Source organism: Panthera uncia, chromosome B1, assembly GCF_023721935.1.
Source record: "Panthera uncia isolate 11264 chromosome B1, Puncia_PCG_1.0, whole genome shotgun sequence".
In the NCBI taxonomy this organism is placed as follows: Eukaryota; Metazoa; Chordata; class Mammalia; order Carnivora; family Felidae; genus Panthera; species Panthera uncia.
Window position 1 is genome coordinate 31,972,667 of NC_064811.1, and position 16,403 is coordinate 31,989,069.

General features: G+C 42.4%; 2 protein-coding genes across 2 annotated transcripts in view; one reads left to right on the plus strand and one right to left on the minus strand.

Annotated features, from left to right (window-relative positions):
- The window catches only part of RPL9 (ribosomal protein L9), a 457,174-nt gene that overhangs the window by 284,031 nt on the left and 156,740 nt on the right, over window positions 1–16,403 (minus strand). The gene's annotated exons all lie outside the window — the stretch shown is intronic.
- WDR19 (WD repeat domain 19) overlaps window positions 1–16,403 on the plus strand; it is a 111,283-nt gene that overhangs the window by 82,561 nt on the left and 12,319 nt on the right. Inside the window, exons 29-36 of the mRNA XM_049631991.1 lie at window positions 529–606; window positions 2,134–2,230; window positions 3,866–3,990; window positions 7,453–7,534; window positions 9,185–9,335; window positions 10,218–10,341; window positions 10,926–11,002; window positions 11,310–11,434. Coding sequence (XP_049487948.1) covers window positions 529–606; window positions 2,134–2,230; window positions 3,866–3,990; window positions 7,453–7,534; window positions 9,185–9,335; window positions 10,218–10,341; window positions 10,926–11,002; window positions 11,310–11,421 — 846 coding nt within the window. The 3' untranslated portion in view covers window positions 11,422–11,434. The remainder of the gene's footprint in view (window positions 1–528; window positions 607–2,133; window positions 2,231–3,865; window positions 3,991–7,452; window positions 7,535–9,184; window positions 9,336–10,217; window positions 10,342–10,925; window positions 11,003–11,309; window positions 11,435–16,403) is intronic.

Consider the following 16,403-nt stretch of genomic DNA (forward strand, 5'->3'; position numbering starts at 1 on the left):
ACACAAGACTCTTAAGCCTCCTCGTCAGTAATTATCCCTACTAAAACACATTTCCATCCTCCGATATCGTACGTAATTTTTCCTGATCAACACCACACATCAGTGGGACTCGATGCGTTTCCTTGGGGAGCAGTGGAGACGCAGTGCTTGGTACTGTGTGCTTGCAGAAGGCCTAGTTCCTGCACTCAAGACCTTATTCTCTACGTGCCATGTTCACCTTGAGAAAGTTTTTACTGAAACATCCAAAAAGTATATTCTGTGTGTGTGGGGGGGGGGGGGGAGAGGGGGGAATGGTCTTTTGATACAGCAACTGAGAAAAGCTGTAGCTTTTAAGGATAGACTTTTATTAATGGAGACTCTACAAATAAATGAAGAAAGACCCTAAATTTATATCATGTCAGGACTTGACTATAGCCATTTTTACGATTTTTTAATTCTATTTCCTCAGCACAAGGTTTTCTGCCCCTCCTCCCCTTCCTTTCTAATTTTAAGATGCTGAATTTACTGTTTCTTTCTCTTCCTAAACAGATTGGTCAGGCCAAAGATGAACTGCTGACCAGTCAGCTGATAGACCACCTTATGGGAGAGAGTGATGGTATGCCTAAGGTACTAGAAATGTTGTCTTCTCTTGGGTTCTAAGTATTTTAGTTACCATTTGACTTTCTTCTGCCCTGTTTTTACCTATTATGGGTTCTGCATCATGGACTTGTAAAGTTTTCTCTCTGAATATAATCTTCTAGACAGTCCCTGCATTTTAGAGGATATTGGGTATATTCACCCTTTGAAATTGGCATTGTCCCCTGTGAAACAGCCACAATCCTCTAGATAACAATTCACACCACCCACAACTTTCCTCAAATGTTAAAGAGTTTTATTTATTCTGGGAACTTTGAAAACTATTATTAGAACTATGAGCATTAATCCCTAAAAATCAGTGTACTTTGTTCATATTTCAAAAATTGTGTTAATAACAATCATATTTAGCGTAAAAGTAACTCACTATAAATATAAAGTAGAAATAAATCATTAAGAACATATTTTCTAAGTATGTGACTCTTGGGAGTTCATTCAGACATTGGTCTTCTCACAGTCCTGATGGGGACAGTCCCCTTTGAGAACACCCCTGAGTTTGTTCTTCCCTTTTGTTTTGATGTCTGAGGTGATCTTCTTGTGAAGGAAGTCAAGTTACTGATTTGGAGAGAAGGTGCCAGAATGTCATAGCTGGAGAGGATGGTAGCAGTCCTGATCCCTGAGTCCATAGACGGACACGGGAGACCCAGGGAAGCTAAGTTAACCTACCAAAGGGCACAGGCCCTTACACTGTTCCAAACCACCTCACCTCATGTCCACTTATTCTAGTAATCAGGAAAACAGTGTCAGGTATATAAAATTGTCTATAGGTGAAGAGAACGGGAACAGAAAATAATCAAAGGCCAGCGTTCTTATGGGCCAGAGAAATTTATATAGGTGTAAAAACTTTTAAGTTTTTGCAAAGTTGATATAAGAATACATTTTGCTATCGCACACAGGAGATAACTCTGTGGAGTAGCATTAGGAACACAGACTCTGAAGCCTGATCACTGTGGCTCAAATCCAGACTCTGGAGAGGTCCTGTTGTGTGTGTTTCTCATCAGTGCAATTAGTATATAACCATGCCTTCTTCCCAGGAAGAGCATGAGGATTTAAACACATTAATATTTCTCAAGTACTTAGACTATTACCTGGCACGTATTAAACTATGAATAAATTCTTGATAAAAAAATAAATTCTTTATTCAGTTGACTTTTTTAAACAAGATCAAAAGTGGATTCCAGGGGTGCCTGGGTGGCACAGTCGGTTAAGCGTCCGACTTCAGCCAGGTCACGATCTCGCGGTCCGTGAGTTCGAGCCCCGCGTCAGGCTCTGGGCTGATGGCTCGGAGCCTGGAGCCTGTTTCCGATTCTGTGTCTCCCTCTCTCTCTGTCCCTCCCCCGTTCATGCTCTGTCTCTCTCTGTCCCAAAAATAAAATAAACGTTGAAAAAAAAAATTAAAAAAAAAAAAAAAAAAGTGGATTCCAACTGAAATGAAAAATTTTAGGTGTTTGTCCCCCTGGCTACTGAAGAGTGATGTTTCTCTAATGGTTTGTATGTCAGGATGCCAAGTACCTGTTCCGCTTGTACATGGCCCTGAAACAGTACCGAGAAGCTGCCCGGACTGCCATCATCATTGCCAGAGAAGAGCAGTCTGCAGGTACGTCCCTGACATTCACGTTTGTCTCGTAGTCAAGTAGTAGAATCAAGCTCCAAACTCTTTTCGAAATGCCCCGGAAAAAGTAGCCCTTTTCTAATCTAGGTTTGCTTTGAACCCAGAAGATGAGGAGAATGACCATTTCTGGGTTTCAGAGAAGTACAATAATTGACCAGCACAGGGGGATCTAGGTAACTCCACTAACGCCTTCTCTCAGTAGTGCTATTTCCTCTTCTCACTGCCTCGCAGCTCTTGTCTCTGGGACAGTGCCCTCTCCCCTCTCCAGCCCAGTGCCCCTCTCGTACACTTTGCCACACCTTCTTTCCATGCCACGTATTTGACTTTAACAATATGAAAGAGATTGGAAAGTGGAAGATGGTGTGATGTTATTATTGACCTAGTTCTTAATAGTATGCAGGGACCATTTATAGAGCCTCCATAAGGCTTCTCTTCCCTTGCATGCTCTCTAAATGTTTATTGACTAAGTCAGAGAATTAGTCTCGTATCTTCACTAGTTTCTGCAAGCTGATTCTTCTAGATGTTCAGAAATATGGAACACAATTTTGGCAAATACAAAATGGAATGAGTCACTGCTTTACTCAGTTTACGTTGATCTAGCACCCACTGCGAGATATACGATTCAGAGGACTGTGCCACAGTCCCGCCCTCAGGGAGTCCTGATTTGGTGGGAGAGAGTTGTTATAAAGGATGATAAGTGCCAGAATAGAACAGAAATCCACTAAAAGGGCACCGGGAGAGGGATCCACCTCACCTGAGGGTTGGGGGTGTTGTAGGGAGTTGGAAGATGGAGAGGAGAGAAGGCAACAGAAGTTTCAGCTGAGTTTTGAAAGGCTGAGATGGCAGAAGATGAAGGAGAAAGGCATATGCAGGGAGAGCAGCAGCAGCGAAGGAGGACACAGACTCAGAGGAGCAAGGGACTCCTGGGCACCTATTGTGGTGGGGGGAGGCAGGAGGGGAGGGCAGAGGTAGGGTTAGGAAGGTAGGAAGAGGCAGATCCTGAAGGGCTCAGGACCTTGGCTCAGGAGTTTGCACGTGATCCCTAAGGCCTTTGGAGGGTTTTACGTTGGGGTGTGACCTTGAGCTTTGACAAGATCACTCAGACTTCTCAGAATAGAGGCAGAAGCAGCACAGAGGAACACCCAATAGGACACGGCTGCGGAGAGATGGCGAGAGGCATTACAGCAGGCCTGGGACCAGGCTGGATTTGGGAGACCTAGAAGGTGACTCGGAACTTGATCACCATCTGCTTTGGGGGCAGGTGGAGCCCTGAGGAAGAGGGAGGGGTCTAGGATGACACCATTTGCTCCCTGAGGGACTGGTTGGGTATTAGCACCATCAATTACCACAGGAAAAACTAAGCTACTTTATGTAAGAAATTATAAAGATATTGCTAATAACAGAATCTACTTGTAAAATGAGGGCCCACATTGTGATGAGCACCGGGTGATGTATGGAAGTGCTGAATCACTGTATTTTCACCTGATACTAATACTACCCTGTGTATGAACTCACTGGAATTTGAATAAAAACTTTAAGAAATAAAATAAAATGAGGGCCCACAGAAAGTCCTCAGATTTCATCCTTTGCAATAATGCCATCTTGCCGCCTTTTTCCAAGGAAACTATCGGAATGCACACGACGTTCTCTTCAGTATGTATGCAGAACTTAAATCCCAGAAGATCAAAATTCCCTCTGAGATGGCCACCAACCTCATGATTCTGCACAGTTATATCCTCGTGAAGGTGAGGCCTTACAGTGACTTGGGACGTAATCTGCCAAGTGAGTTTATCACCCGAAGGATTTTTTTTATGGGCACCCCTCCATTGGATGAGCGTGATTTTCTAGATCTCTATGTTGTTAAGTGAAAAAAAGCAACATAGAATAATTGTACAATATGCTGCCTTTTGTGTACAAGAGGGAAAAAAATAAGAATGAATAAATATTGCAAGTAAAATGAGAAATATACTCAGAAGTCTAGCTAGCAAAAGTAATTTCCTAAAGGGAACAAGACATGGGACAGAGGGGGCCTGGTACCATCCCAATCAGGCGATAAAAGGGAGCATATCTTTCTCCGTGTACGTTGTTTTACCTTGTTTTGATTTTGAAGCACATAAATGTATTACCTGGCCAAAAAAAAAAAAAAAAAAAAGACATTTTTGTTCAACCAGAGCTTCTATTAATTCTAAGATCGTGGATTTTATACAATTCCACGATTTTTAATACTATTTAGTTTTCATCTGAATATAAAAATAATACATATTCACTGAGAAAATTTAGAGAGTGTAGAAAAGTATAATGAAAAATTTACCCTATGAGCCCAACACCATACATAACACCTGTTAACGCAGTGCTGTATACGCCCTCCATACTTCTATGAAGACATGTGTGCACGTTTTTTTTACATTAGTATTTATGTCCAGTTGTCTGTTCTGTTTTTTCAATTAGTAATTTTTAAAAAAATTTTTTTTAACGTTTATTTATTTTTGAGACAGAGAGAGACAGAGCATGAATGGGGGAGGGGCAGAGAGAGAGGGAAACACAGAATCGGAAGCAGGCTCCAGGCTCCGAGCCATCAGCCCAGAGCCCGACGTGGGGCTCGAACTCACGGACCGCGAGATCGTGACCTGAGCTGAAGTCGGACGCTTAACCGACTGAGCCACCCAGGCACCCCACAATTAGTAATTTTTAATAAAAAACAAACTACAGCAGGCAAACCTCAAATACTTGTGTGTACAGTTTTCTTAAATATTATATGTGTGTGTATCCACACACACATAAACATATCTTTGTAAAGATACAGACAGAATCCAACCTATGTATTTTTCCAGATTTTCATTTATATCAGAATATACCTTCCCATATTAATGTTAAATTGGCATTCAGGCCAGTCCACAAGAGCTTATTTAATTTTGACAGTACCTAGGATCACAGTAGTCATATTATGAATGACTTAGATCCCAATTATCTATAACAGCAGTGTCCAACAGAACTTTCTACAGTGTTAGAAGTGTACCATATCTGTGCTGCCCCACGTGGCACCCACTAGCCTGGCTGTGGGGCACCTTAAATACAGCTGGTGCAACTGATAAACTCATTTTTTTTCCTTTACATAATTTTAATTTTAGGGGCACCTGGCTGGCTCATTTGGAAAAGCATGTGACTCTGATCTCAGGGTCATGAATTTGAGCCCCACGGGTGTAGAGATGACTTACAATTTTCATTTTAAAATTTAAACAGCCACATGTGGCTAGTGGCTACCGTGTTAGGCCACACAGTTCTGTAACACTGATTTTAAGGGACAAATTAGAATTCCAGCTTGCAACCCCTGAGAGTACATTTCCCTCCAGAGCAGCAGGAAGATCCGTTCTCTCATGTGGAAAAGAGTAGAAAGGGAGAAGGGAGGTCTCTCTCAGCTTCAGACCTGAGTGGCAGTGCCAATGTGCTGGGGGCACAGAATCCAGCAAGATGGAACTTTTGGGATCAGGGGGAGGATAGAAAGAGCTGGTGGGGGGCACCTGGGTGGCTCAGCCAGTTAAGCGTCCAAGTTCAGCTCAGGTCATGATCTCACAGTTTGTGAGTTGAAGCCCTGCGTCAGGCTCTGTGCTGACAGCTTGGAACCTGGAACCTGCTTTGGATTCTGTGTCTCCCTCTCTTTCTTCTCCTCCCCTGCTTGTGCTGTCTCTGTCTCTCTCAACAATAAGCATTAAAAACAAAACAAAACAAAACAAAACAAAACAAAACAAAACAAAACTGGTAGAAGATGGGAAGCAAAAGTTAAGGAATCCTTATATAAGAAGCACCCTAAGTGATAGGGATGGTTCTCAAGTCTTTTTTTTTCCTCTGGCATTAAGGGCTGGCCTGTCACTTACATAGGACCAGACACCCTCTTCCCTCCCACTGCAGGGCCCCTGTGACTCTTCCCCTTTGCTGTAATGTTTGCCTCTTTCACAAGCACCAAACATTCCCAAGATTTTTAACTGTGATATCAGAAGTGAAACTGTTAACCTTTCCAAGTAAGAACAAGTTCATGTGAAAATGTCAGCACCATCTTTGACACCAAGGACTGAAAAGAGCCATCCACATTTCAGGGGATATCAAGACAGCTTTGGTGGATGTTTCCTCTCAGAGGTGGGACAGGGACTCTGGCTGAGGGACAGCCTGGGAACTCTGGGTCTGGATGACTGGGCTGGGAAGTCTGAGGCACAGAGAGTCAACAGAGAACAAACAGCAGGGGACTCCCTACCCTTTAGATTCAGTTAACAGAAGGTTGCAGTGCTCAGTAAATTCTACTATCATTCATTTGCTTAGACTGGATGCCTGGGAGTTACTCTAAACTTGCCCTGCACATTCTCACCAGTTCTGCCTCCTATTCAGTCTGTTCCCCTCACCCCGCACCCCCCACCCCTGTCAGCTGCCCCACCTTGCCTGGATGATGCAGCAACGTTGTGGCCTGGTCCTGTGGACTCTCCAGCTTCCTCTCATCTTTTTTTTTTTTTTTTTAATTTTTTTTTTAACGTTTATTTATTTTTCAGACAGAGAGACACAGCATGAACGGGGGAGGGGCAGAGAGAGAGGGAAACACAGAATCAGAAGCAGGCTCCAGGCTCTGAGCCATCAGCCCAGAGCCCGACGCGGGGCTCGAACCCGCGGACCGCGAGATCGTGACCTGAGCCGAAGTCGGACGCTTAACCGACTGAGCCACCAGGCGCCCCAGCTTCCTCTCATCTTAAGCATCACAGACCCTGCTCGTACTTAGTACTTACCCAATCTCAGGCCCCTCCAGCCATTGCTGCCCCTTTCCCACACGACAGGCAGCGCCCTTTTCCTTTAACAACTCCTCCCCTTTCAGCCTGACAGACTCGGCCTTCAGGTCTCACGACCGCTTGGCAAAGTTGGTATCATTAGCCCTCCAAAAATGGCCAGGAAGAGATGGATCAGGGATTTGAACTCATGTCACATGGTCTAAGACAAAGTAGAGAACAGAGCACAGAGTAGAGGTAAGGCCAGTGAGGCCATGGTGCCAGGCAGCAGCCGCTGGAAGAATAAAGGAGAAATTCCAAGTGCCATAAGCCAAGTAAGGCTGCAAGGATCATGGAACGACCCTGTTCAGGGTCATAATCAAGGAGGGATTATTTTATTTGGGGCAATAAAGCATGAATTAGGTTGAATCAAAATCTCTAAGAAAAGTGAAACATGTATTTCAGATTCATGTTAAAAATGGAGATCATATGAAAGGGGCACGTATGCTTATTCGGGTGGCCAACAACATCAGCAAGTTTCCGTCACGTGAGTACTATCTGAGAAGAGCTTGTTACCTGCACTTCTGCATTCGTGTGGCACTGTGAGATCTATAGTCACTAACTCTGCAGCCACTATAGTAGAACGGTATGCCAAGACCACCTCCAGGTTTGGCAATTCACTAGGACTCACACAACTCGGCACATCGTAGTGCCGAAGGCTACGATTTATTTCAGCAAAAGAATACAAAACCAAATTGGCAAAGGGAAAAGGCACATGGGGCAGAGTCTGGAGGAGCACAGGTGTAAGCTTCCAAGGGTCCCTTCCAAATGGAGTCACACAGGACACACTCGACTCCTCCAGGAATGAGTTGTGTGACAGCACACGTAAAATGGGGTCTCCCAGAGGAGACTCAGTGCCCAGGGGTTGTACGGGGGCCTGGTCACATCAGCACCTCCCGCTTGGTATGTACTGAATTTCCAGACTCCCAGAGAGCAGGTGTTCAGCATAAACCACATTGTTTGTACCAAGAGTTTAGGCAGTGAGCCACTCTTATCAGTTCTGGAAATGGCAGAAACTCCTCCAAAATCCAAGCCCCACATGCCAGCCAAGATCAAGCAGATCTTTCTAAGAATAACCTCAAAACTACACACATGGGTACTATTATTATTTTCCCTATTTTACACTTGCCCGAGATCACACTATTAGCTAATAAGTCTGACTCTCTTCTCAACCATGATAGGCCATGCCCTCTACAAAAGGTCCCATTATCCCATATGATGTATCATTATAACATTCTTCAGTTAATAGACTTTCCCACATTCTACGACAGGGCAACACAATTTTTCTGTAAAGGGCTAAACGTCTAGGCCTCGTGGGCCAAACGGTCTCTGTCACAACTACTGTTTCTACGTAAACCGTACATGAGCATGGTTGTGCTCCAAAAGAACTTTACATTTTTGGACATGGACATTTGAACCACATATAACTTTCATATGTCACAAAATATTCTTTTGATTTTTTTCAACCATCGAAAAATGTAAAAGTCATTCTTAGCTCATGAGTCGTACAAAAACAGAGGGCCAGATTTGGCTCACAGGTCATACTGCACCAACCCCTGTTCTCTAAATATATTCTTTTCTGTTACATGAAAAAAACTTTAAAATAACCATATACCATGCTGGCAAATGGTGTAACAGGACACACACTCTCACGACTGCTGGTGGGAATGGACATTGGTATATGCCTTTCTAGAGAGCAGTTTGGCAATTTGTGCTAAGAGTGTTTTTTAAAAGGTCATGCTCTTTGATCCATTAATTCACCTTCTGGGTATCCGTCCTGGAGAAACAGATGCATGGAGAGAGGTTAGTGCATAACATTATTAATCTCCCTTACCATGCATCGGCAGTCCTGTCAAATGCAAAACCTTATCTCACCGGTAACGGGAGGATACATGCAGATGACCTCAAGCAAGTGCCGGTCCAAGTGTTCCATGGCAAAACACAGTATAATCACAGGAAGGACATTTTGATAAGCAGCGACTTCACTGCTGTGTCCTGTCCTCGTTTAACAGGTCACACATCTGGTTCTTTGCCAGAAAACGCACATTTAGAGAGGTGTGATCCTGTTTTCCTCCTGAACAGGGACAGAGTCATGACGGTAGGAGCACTGTGCTTTCTGCTCTCGCTTGTTTTGCAGACATTGTGCCCATCCTGACATCTACTGTGATCGAGTGCCACAGAGCAGGCCTGAAGAACTCTGCTTTCAGCTTCGCAGCTATGTTGATGAGGCCCGAGTACCGCCACAAAATAGATGCCAAGTACAAAAAGAAGATCGAGGCTATGGTCCGGTAGGCAGTGACAGCTCTTTCTATCTAATCACACTTCACAAATGTGTTTGTTAGAATACAGCTGCTAGTGTGCAGGCTCGGTAAGAGAATGGATGGGGGGCAGCAATCAGGACTGTATTCAGCTACCAGCAGCAGAAAACCCGACAATGGCTTGAACAAGTCAGGATTTCTTTGACTCCTACACAAAGCATCACAGTCCAGGGCTGGTGCTGCTGGGTCCTGATGCCAGCAAGGACAGATCCCTCTGCCTTCCAGCTTTGCCATCCAGAGCATATAGAATTTCTCTCCTCATGAAGAGGCAGGTGGGGAGAAAACGTAGGGGCACGTTTGCCCTGACATTTTGGTGCCACGCCTGGGCACTAGCTTTGAAGAGATGCTAGTTAAGATTTCTCTACAGCTATGAGGTCTGATATGGTAACTGCTAGCCACGTGTGGCTATTTAAATTAAAATTAAATTTGAAATTTAGTTCCTCACATCACCCATATTTCAAGCGCTCAGAAGCTTCATGTGACTCATGACTACCATATTGGAGAGCACAAGATTAGAACACTGCCGTTGTCACAAGGAAGTTCTGTTGCACAGCCTTAGACAGTCTTTACCACTTGAGTATACAAAAGGGAGAGGCAGAGGAGAAAAAGCAAGCTTACCCCTCAGTGACCCTAGAAGAGAGGACACAGCAAGACCCACCCATGTTTTCTGCCATTTACTGTGCCGTGAACTCTAACTCCTGCATGTGGCCCATATACTGTTACGGTCTGACCAATCTTAATTCCTCTTCCCTCCTCCTGAGCTAGAGTGCAGGCTGATGCCGAGCTTCTCTCTAGTTTCAGATTCTGACTGTGAAGAAGTAGGCCTGTTAAACACATGATTCTTTCTCACAGGAGACCTGATACATCCGAGACAGAAGAGGCCACAACCCCATGTCCCTTCTGCGAATTTCTTCTCCCAGAGTGTGAACTCCTGTGTCCTGGATGCAAAAATAACATCCCATATTGCATTGTAACAGTAAGTTTCTTTTTAACATATATTCACAATCCATCTGAATACTTGCTGTGTAAGAAAAAACACACTTGGGAATCAGATGGTCCTGGCTTAAGGCCTTTTTCTGCCACTTTATTGGCTATATAACCTTGTGCGGTTTGCTTTACCTTCCTGGGCCCAACCCTAACAATGCGTGCCTAGTGAGATAAACTGCAGGTTGAGGACAGAACATGAAGTCCTAGGACACTACCTTGGCATACTGTAGCACTGCATAAGTGGTGGTTTTTAGTATTAATTTTCATATTAAGACCTATTACAAAAATTTAAATACAGATTATTTGTTAATCACTAGGCTAACATAAGCTTTATTTTAGAGGAAAATAAATTTAGGTAATGATGTCACAAAATTGAACACCCTTCTATGAATGTGAGAAATGAAATCTGGCTTCAGTCTGTTTGACGCCATCTCTTTATAGTCAATCACCTACGTGAAATACCAATTTCATAATTTAGAGGTCTGGCTTTTAACTTGAATACGTGTATCGTAACTGAATGATGGCAGGAATTTTTTAAATGATGAATTTTACTTTTAAATGTACTCTTTCCAGGGTCGCCATATGTTGAAGGATGACTGGACTGTGTGCCCACATTGCGACTTCCCTGCCCTGTACTCAGAATTTAAGATGTAAGTGTGCATTGTTTCATTCCGCCACACGGATGAGGCCTTTGATTCAACCACTCTTTTATTCTGAGGTCTCCTTATTCATGTTCCTAAAGACCCAAGTTGTCTTCTTGGAAGAACTTTCTAAATGACCTTTGTGAACATTATCCTTAAAGGGGACCTTGCATGAGGACTGAATATTCCTAATTCTTAAACTGCATGATGAACATGACTAAGGAGGTGTAGACAGGAATAGCTGTTTTTCACGTTAGAATAACCCAAAGATAAAGGAACGTATTTAATTTTACTCTGCCTTTCCCTCCCCAAACAGCATGTTAAATACTGAAAGCACATGTCCTATGTGTTCAGAAAAACTAAACTTTGCTCAACTAAAAAAAATCTTGGACTGTACCCAGTACCTGCGAACAGAGGTAGAGCAGTGAGTCGCGCGTGCAGGTAAGTGCCAGACAATTCACTCATTTCCCAGGGCTTGAGGGTCCACAGAGTAGACACGGCTTTACAGTTTGTATTGGCAACACCTCCTTTTTGTGCACCATGTAACTTGTCAGATTTGAAGAATCTACAACAAACCTTTGGTGTGCTTAAAAAATGCTAAAACGCAGGTTGTACAGTCTCCATGGTGACAAAGGCTATTTGGCCAACCAGCATCATGGATTTCAACTATGCTGTATTTTATCAAACCACATGTTCTTTTTAATCAGTCTGTTAAAACCAGAGCCAGCTTATGAACAATGGAGTTTTTTTAAGTTCTGAGTATATTATAAAGGTTTTGGCTTCCACAGATTTGAAAAATCGCTTCTTTCCAAGTCTCATTTTTGCCACATGGAAGCTATACATACCCTTTCCATTTGAATTCCACTGGCAAGAATTTACTCATGGCCACAAATACTTCAAAGGGAGGCAGGGAAATGTGGTGTCTGCCTGGGAAGCCAAAAGCCCCGCCCACCCAAACCCGGGTGTCTCGTTGAAAGGAAAAAGTGAGATCGGTTCCTGACACGGTATCTACCCTCACTTGGTTAAAATGGAACTCTGCGTTTTCTCACTACCTGCCTCCACAGTCGCCTTTCCTCAGTAAATAGCAGCTCTATTCAACTAGCCGGTCAGGACGGAAACCCAGACGTTATCGGACTCCTCTTATCCTCGCCCCTTCCCCCAGTCCATGGGCAAGTCCTCTCGTCCACCTGCAGTGTATCAAGTTCCCTTCACAAACCCTCTGGGAACTTTCTACTACACCTGCAAAAACAGCCTCCGCCTCCCCCTCCCGCTCACTGTGCTGCAGCCCTGCTAGTCTTTGCACAGCACCTGAGAAATCTTGCATTCCCACCAGTGGCACACAAAGGCTTGTCTGCCTTTTTGTTTATAATGTCCCAGTGGGTGTAAAGTGGTATCTCATCGTGGTTCTGATTTCCATTTCCCTAATGACTAAAGATATGGAGCATCTTTTCATGGGCTTTCTGGCCATTTTTGTACCTTTGGAGAACTGTCTATTCAAGTCCTCTGCCCATTTTTTAACCTAGTAATTTATCTTTTTGTTGGGTTATAAGAATTCGTTTTTTATTATTTATTTATTTTGAGAGAGAGACAGACAGACACAGAGACAGAGAGCGAGCAGGGGAAGGTCAGAGAGAGAGGAGGGGAGAGAATCCCAAGCAGGTTCCACACTGTGAGTGCAGAGCCTGATGCGGGCCTCCAACTCACAAACCGTGAGATCATGACCTGAGCTGAAATTCAAGAGTCGGCCCCTTAACCAATTGAGCTACCCAGGCGCCCCAAGTTATAAGAATTCTTAATAGACCCTAGATACAAGTGTTTTACCCAATAATCATTTGCAAATATCCTCTTCCATTCTGTGGAAGTATTTTTTACTTTCTTGATAGTATCCTTTGATGTAAAAATTTTTATTTTGATGAAGTCCAGTTTATCTTTTTTTCTGTCTTTAGTTATATATGCTATATGCACTTTTGGCATCATATCTAAGAAAATATTTACAGCTGTTTCGCTCTAAGAGTTTTATAGTTGTTGCTCTTACATTTATATTTTTGATCCATTTAATTTTTGTGTACTGTGTTAAGTTAGGGATCCAACTTCCTTCTTTTGCCATGTACATGTCCCAGGACCTTTTGCTGAAAACTATTCTTCCCCATTGTTCCTGGGTTGTCTTTTAGTTATTGAGTTGTAAAACTTCTTTATTTGCATTTCCTAGATACAAATCTGTGAGATATATTTTGCAAATATTTTCTTTCTGTGGCTTCCCAACTCATTTCCTTAATGGTGTCTTTTAATGAGATTTTAATTATAATTTATACATTTTAAAATTTTATGGTTATTGTGTCCTGTCTAAAAAAATGTTTGTCTACTAACAAGTCATGAGCATATTCTAATAGGTTTTCTTCTAGAAGTTATAGGTCTATGACCCATGTTGAAATTATTTTTGTTTATATGTGAGAGGAGGATTGAGATTCCCCCCCATCCTACAGCTCCCTCAAGCAGATATACAGTCTTCCAACACCATTTGTTGAAAAATCTTTCCTTTCCCCGTTGAATTGCTTGGGTGCCTTTGTTGAAAACCAATGAGGTTTTAAGTATAGATGTTTCTGGACTGGACCCTCTCTTCTTTTCCATTGATGTATTTGTCCCCTATTTTAATACTCCATTGTTTTGGTTACTGTGACTTTATGACACATCTTAAAGTCCGGTACTTAAAGATCCTCCAGCACTGTTACTTTTTCCGAGATTGTTTTGACTACTCTTTTTTTTTTTTTAAATGAAATTTGTCAAATTGGTTTCCATACAACACTCAATGCTCATCCCAACAAGTGCCTTCCTCAATACCCATCACCCACTTTCTCCTCCCCTTTACCCCCATCAACCCTCAGTTCTCAGTATTAAGAGTCTCTTATGGTTTGCCTCCTTCCCTCTCTGTAACTTTTTTTCCCCCTTCCCCTCCTCCGTGGTCTTCTGCTGAGTTTCTCAGAATCCACATATAAGTGAAAACATATGGTATCTGTCTTCCTCTGCCTGACTTATTTCACTTGCATAACACTCTCCAGTTCCATCCATGTTGCTACAAATGGCCAGATTTCATTCTTTCTCATTGCCAAGTAGTATTCCATTGTATATATAAACCACATCTTCTTTATCCATATTCAGTTGATGGACATTTAGACTCTTTCCATAATTTGGCTATTGTTGAAAGTGCTGCTATAAACATTGGAGTACAAGTGCCCCTATGCATCAGCACTCCTGTATCCCTTGGGTAAATTCCTAGCAGTGCTATTCCTGGGTCATAGGGTAGATCTATTTTTAATTTTTTGAGGAACCTCCACACTGTTTTCCAGAGCGGATGCACCAGTTTGCATTCCCACCAACAGTGCAAGAGGGTTCCCGTTTCTCCACATCCTCTCCAGCATCTATAGTCTCCTGATTTGTTCATTTTAGCCACTCTGACTGGCGTGAGGTGGTATCTCAGTGTGGTTTTGATTTGTATTTCCCTGATGAGGAGCGACATTGAGCATCTTTTCATGTGCCTGATGGCCATCTGGATGTCTTCTTTAGAGAAGTGTCTATTCATGTCTTCTGCCCATTTCTTCACTGGATTATTTGTTTTTCGGGTGTGGAGTTTGATGAATTCTTTATAGATTTTGGATACTAGCCCTTTGTCCGATATGTCATTTGCAAATATCTTTTCCCATTCCATCAGTTGCCTTTTAGTTTTGTTGATTGTTTCCTTTGCAGTGCAGAAGGTTTTTATCTTGTTGAGGTCCCAATAGATCATTTTTGCTTTTAATTCCCTTGCCTTTGGAGATGTGTCAAGTAAGAAACTGCTGCAGCTGAGGTCAGAGAGGCTTTTTTCCTGCTTTCTCCTCTAGGGTTTGATGGTTTCCTGTCTCACATTCAGGTCCTTCATCCATTTTGAGTTTATTTTTGTGAATGGTGTAAGAAAGTGTAAGAATTCTTCTGCATTTTGTTGTCCAGTTCTCCCAGCACCATTTGTTAAAGACACTGTCTTTTTTCCATCAGATATTCTTTCCTGCTTTGTCAAAGATTAGTTGGCCATACATTTGTGGGTCCAATTCTGGAGTCTCTATTCTATTCCACTGGTCTATGTGTCTGTTTTTGTGCCAATACCATGCTGTCTTCATGATTACAGCTTTGTTGTAGAGGCTAAAATCAGGGATTGTGATGCCTCCACTTTGGTTTTCTTCTTCAATATTACTTTGGCTACTCGGGGTCTTTTGTGGTTCCATACAAATTTTAGGATTGCTTATTCTAGCTTCAAGAAGAATGCTGGTGCAATTTTGATTGGGATTGCATTGAATGTGTAGATTGCTTTGAGTAGTATTGACATTTTAACAATATTTATTCTTCTAATCCATGAGCACAGAATGTTTTTCCATTTCTTTATATCTTCTTCAATTTCCTTCATAACTTTCTATAGTTTTCAGCATACAGATCTTTTACATCTTTGGTTAGGTTTATTCCTAGGTATTTTATGCTTCTTGGTGCAATTGTGAATGGGATCAGTTTCTTTGTCTTTTTGTTGCTTCATTGTTAGTGTATGAGAATGCAACTGATTTCTGTACATTGATTTTGTATCCTGCGACTTTGCTGAATTCATGCATCAATTCTAGCAGACTTTTGGTGGAGTCTGTCGGGTTTTCCATGTATAATACCATGTCATCTGCAAAAAGTGAAAGCTTGACTTCATCTTTGCCAATTTTGACGCCTTTGATTTCCTTTTGTTGTCTGATTGCTGATGCTAGCACTTCCAACACTATGTTAAACAACAGCGGTGAGAGTGGACATCCCTGTTGTATTCCTGATCTCAAGGGAAAAGCTCTGTTTTTCTCCATTGAGGACAGTATTAGCTGTGGGCTTTTCATGAATGGCTTTCATGATGTTTAAGTATGTTCCTTCTATCTCAACTTTCTCGAGGGTCTTTATTAAGAAAGGATGCTGAATTTTGTTGGACGCTTTTTCTGCATCGATTGACAGGATCATATGGTTCTTATATTTTCTTTTATTAATGTGATGTATCACATTGATGGATTTGCGAATGTCGAACCAGCCCTGCAGCCCAGGAATGAATCCCACTTGATCATGGTGAATAATTTTTTTTATATGCTGTTGAATTTGATTTGCTAGTATCTTGTTGAAAATTTTTGCATCCATATTCATCAGGGATATTGGCCTGTAGTTGTCTTTTTTGCTGGGTCTCTGTCTGGTTTGGGAATGAAAGTGATGCTGGCTTCATAGAATGAGTCTGGAAGTTTTCCTTCCCTTTCTATTTTTTGGAACAGCTTGAGAAGGATAGGTATTATCTCTGCTTTAAATGTCTGGTACAATTCCCCAGGGAAGCCGTCTGGTCCTGGACTCTTATTTGTTGGGAGATTTTTGATAACTG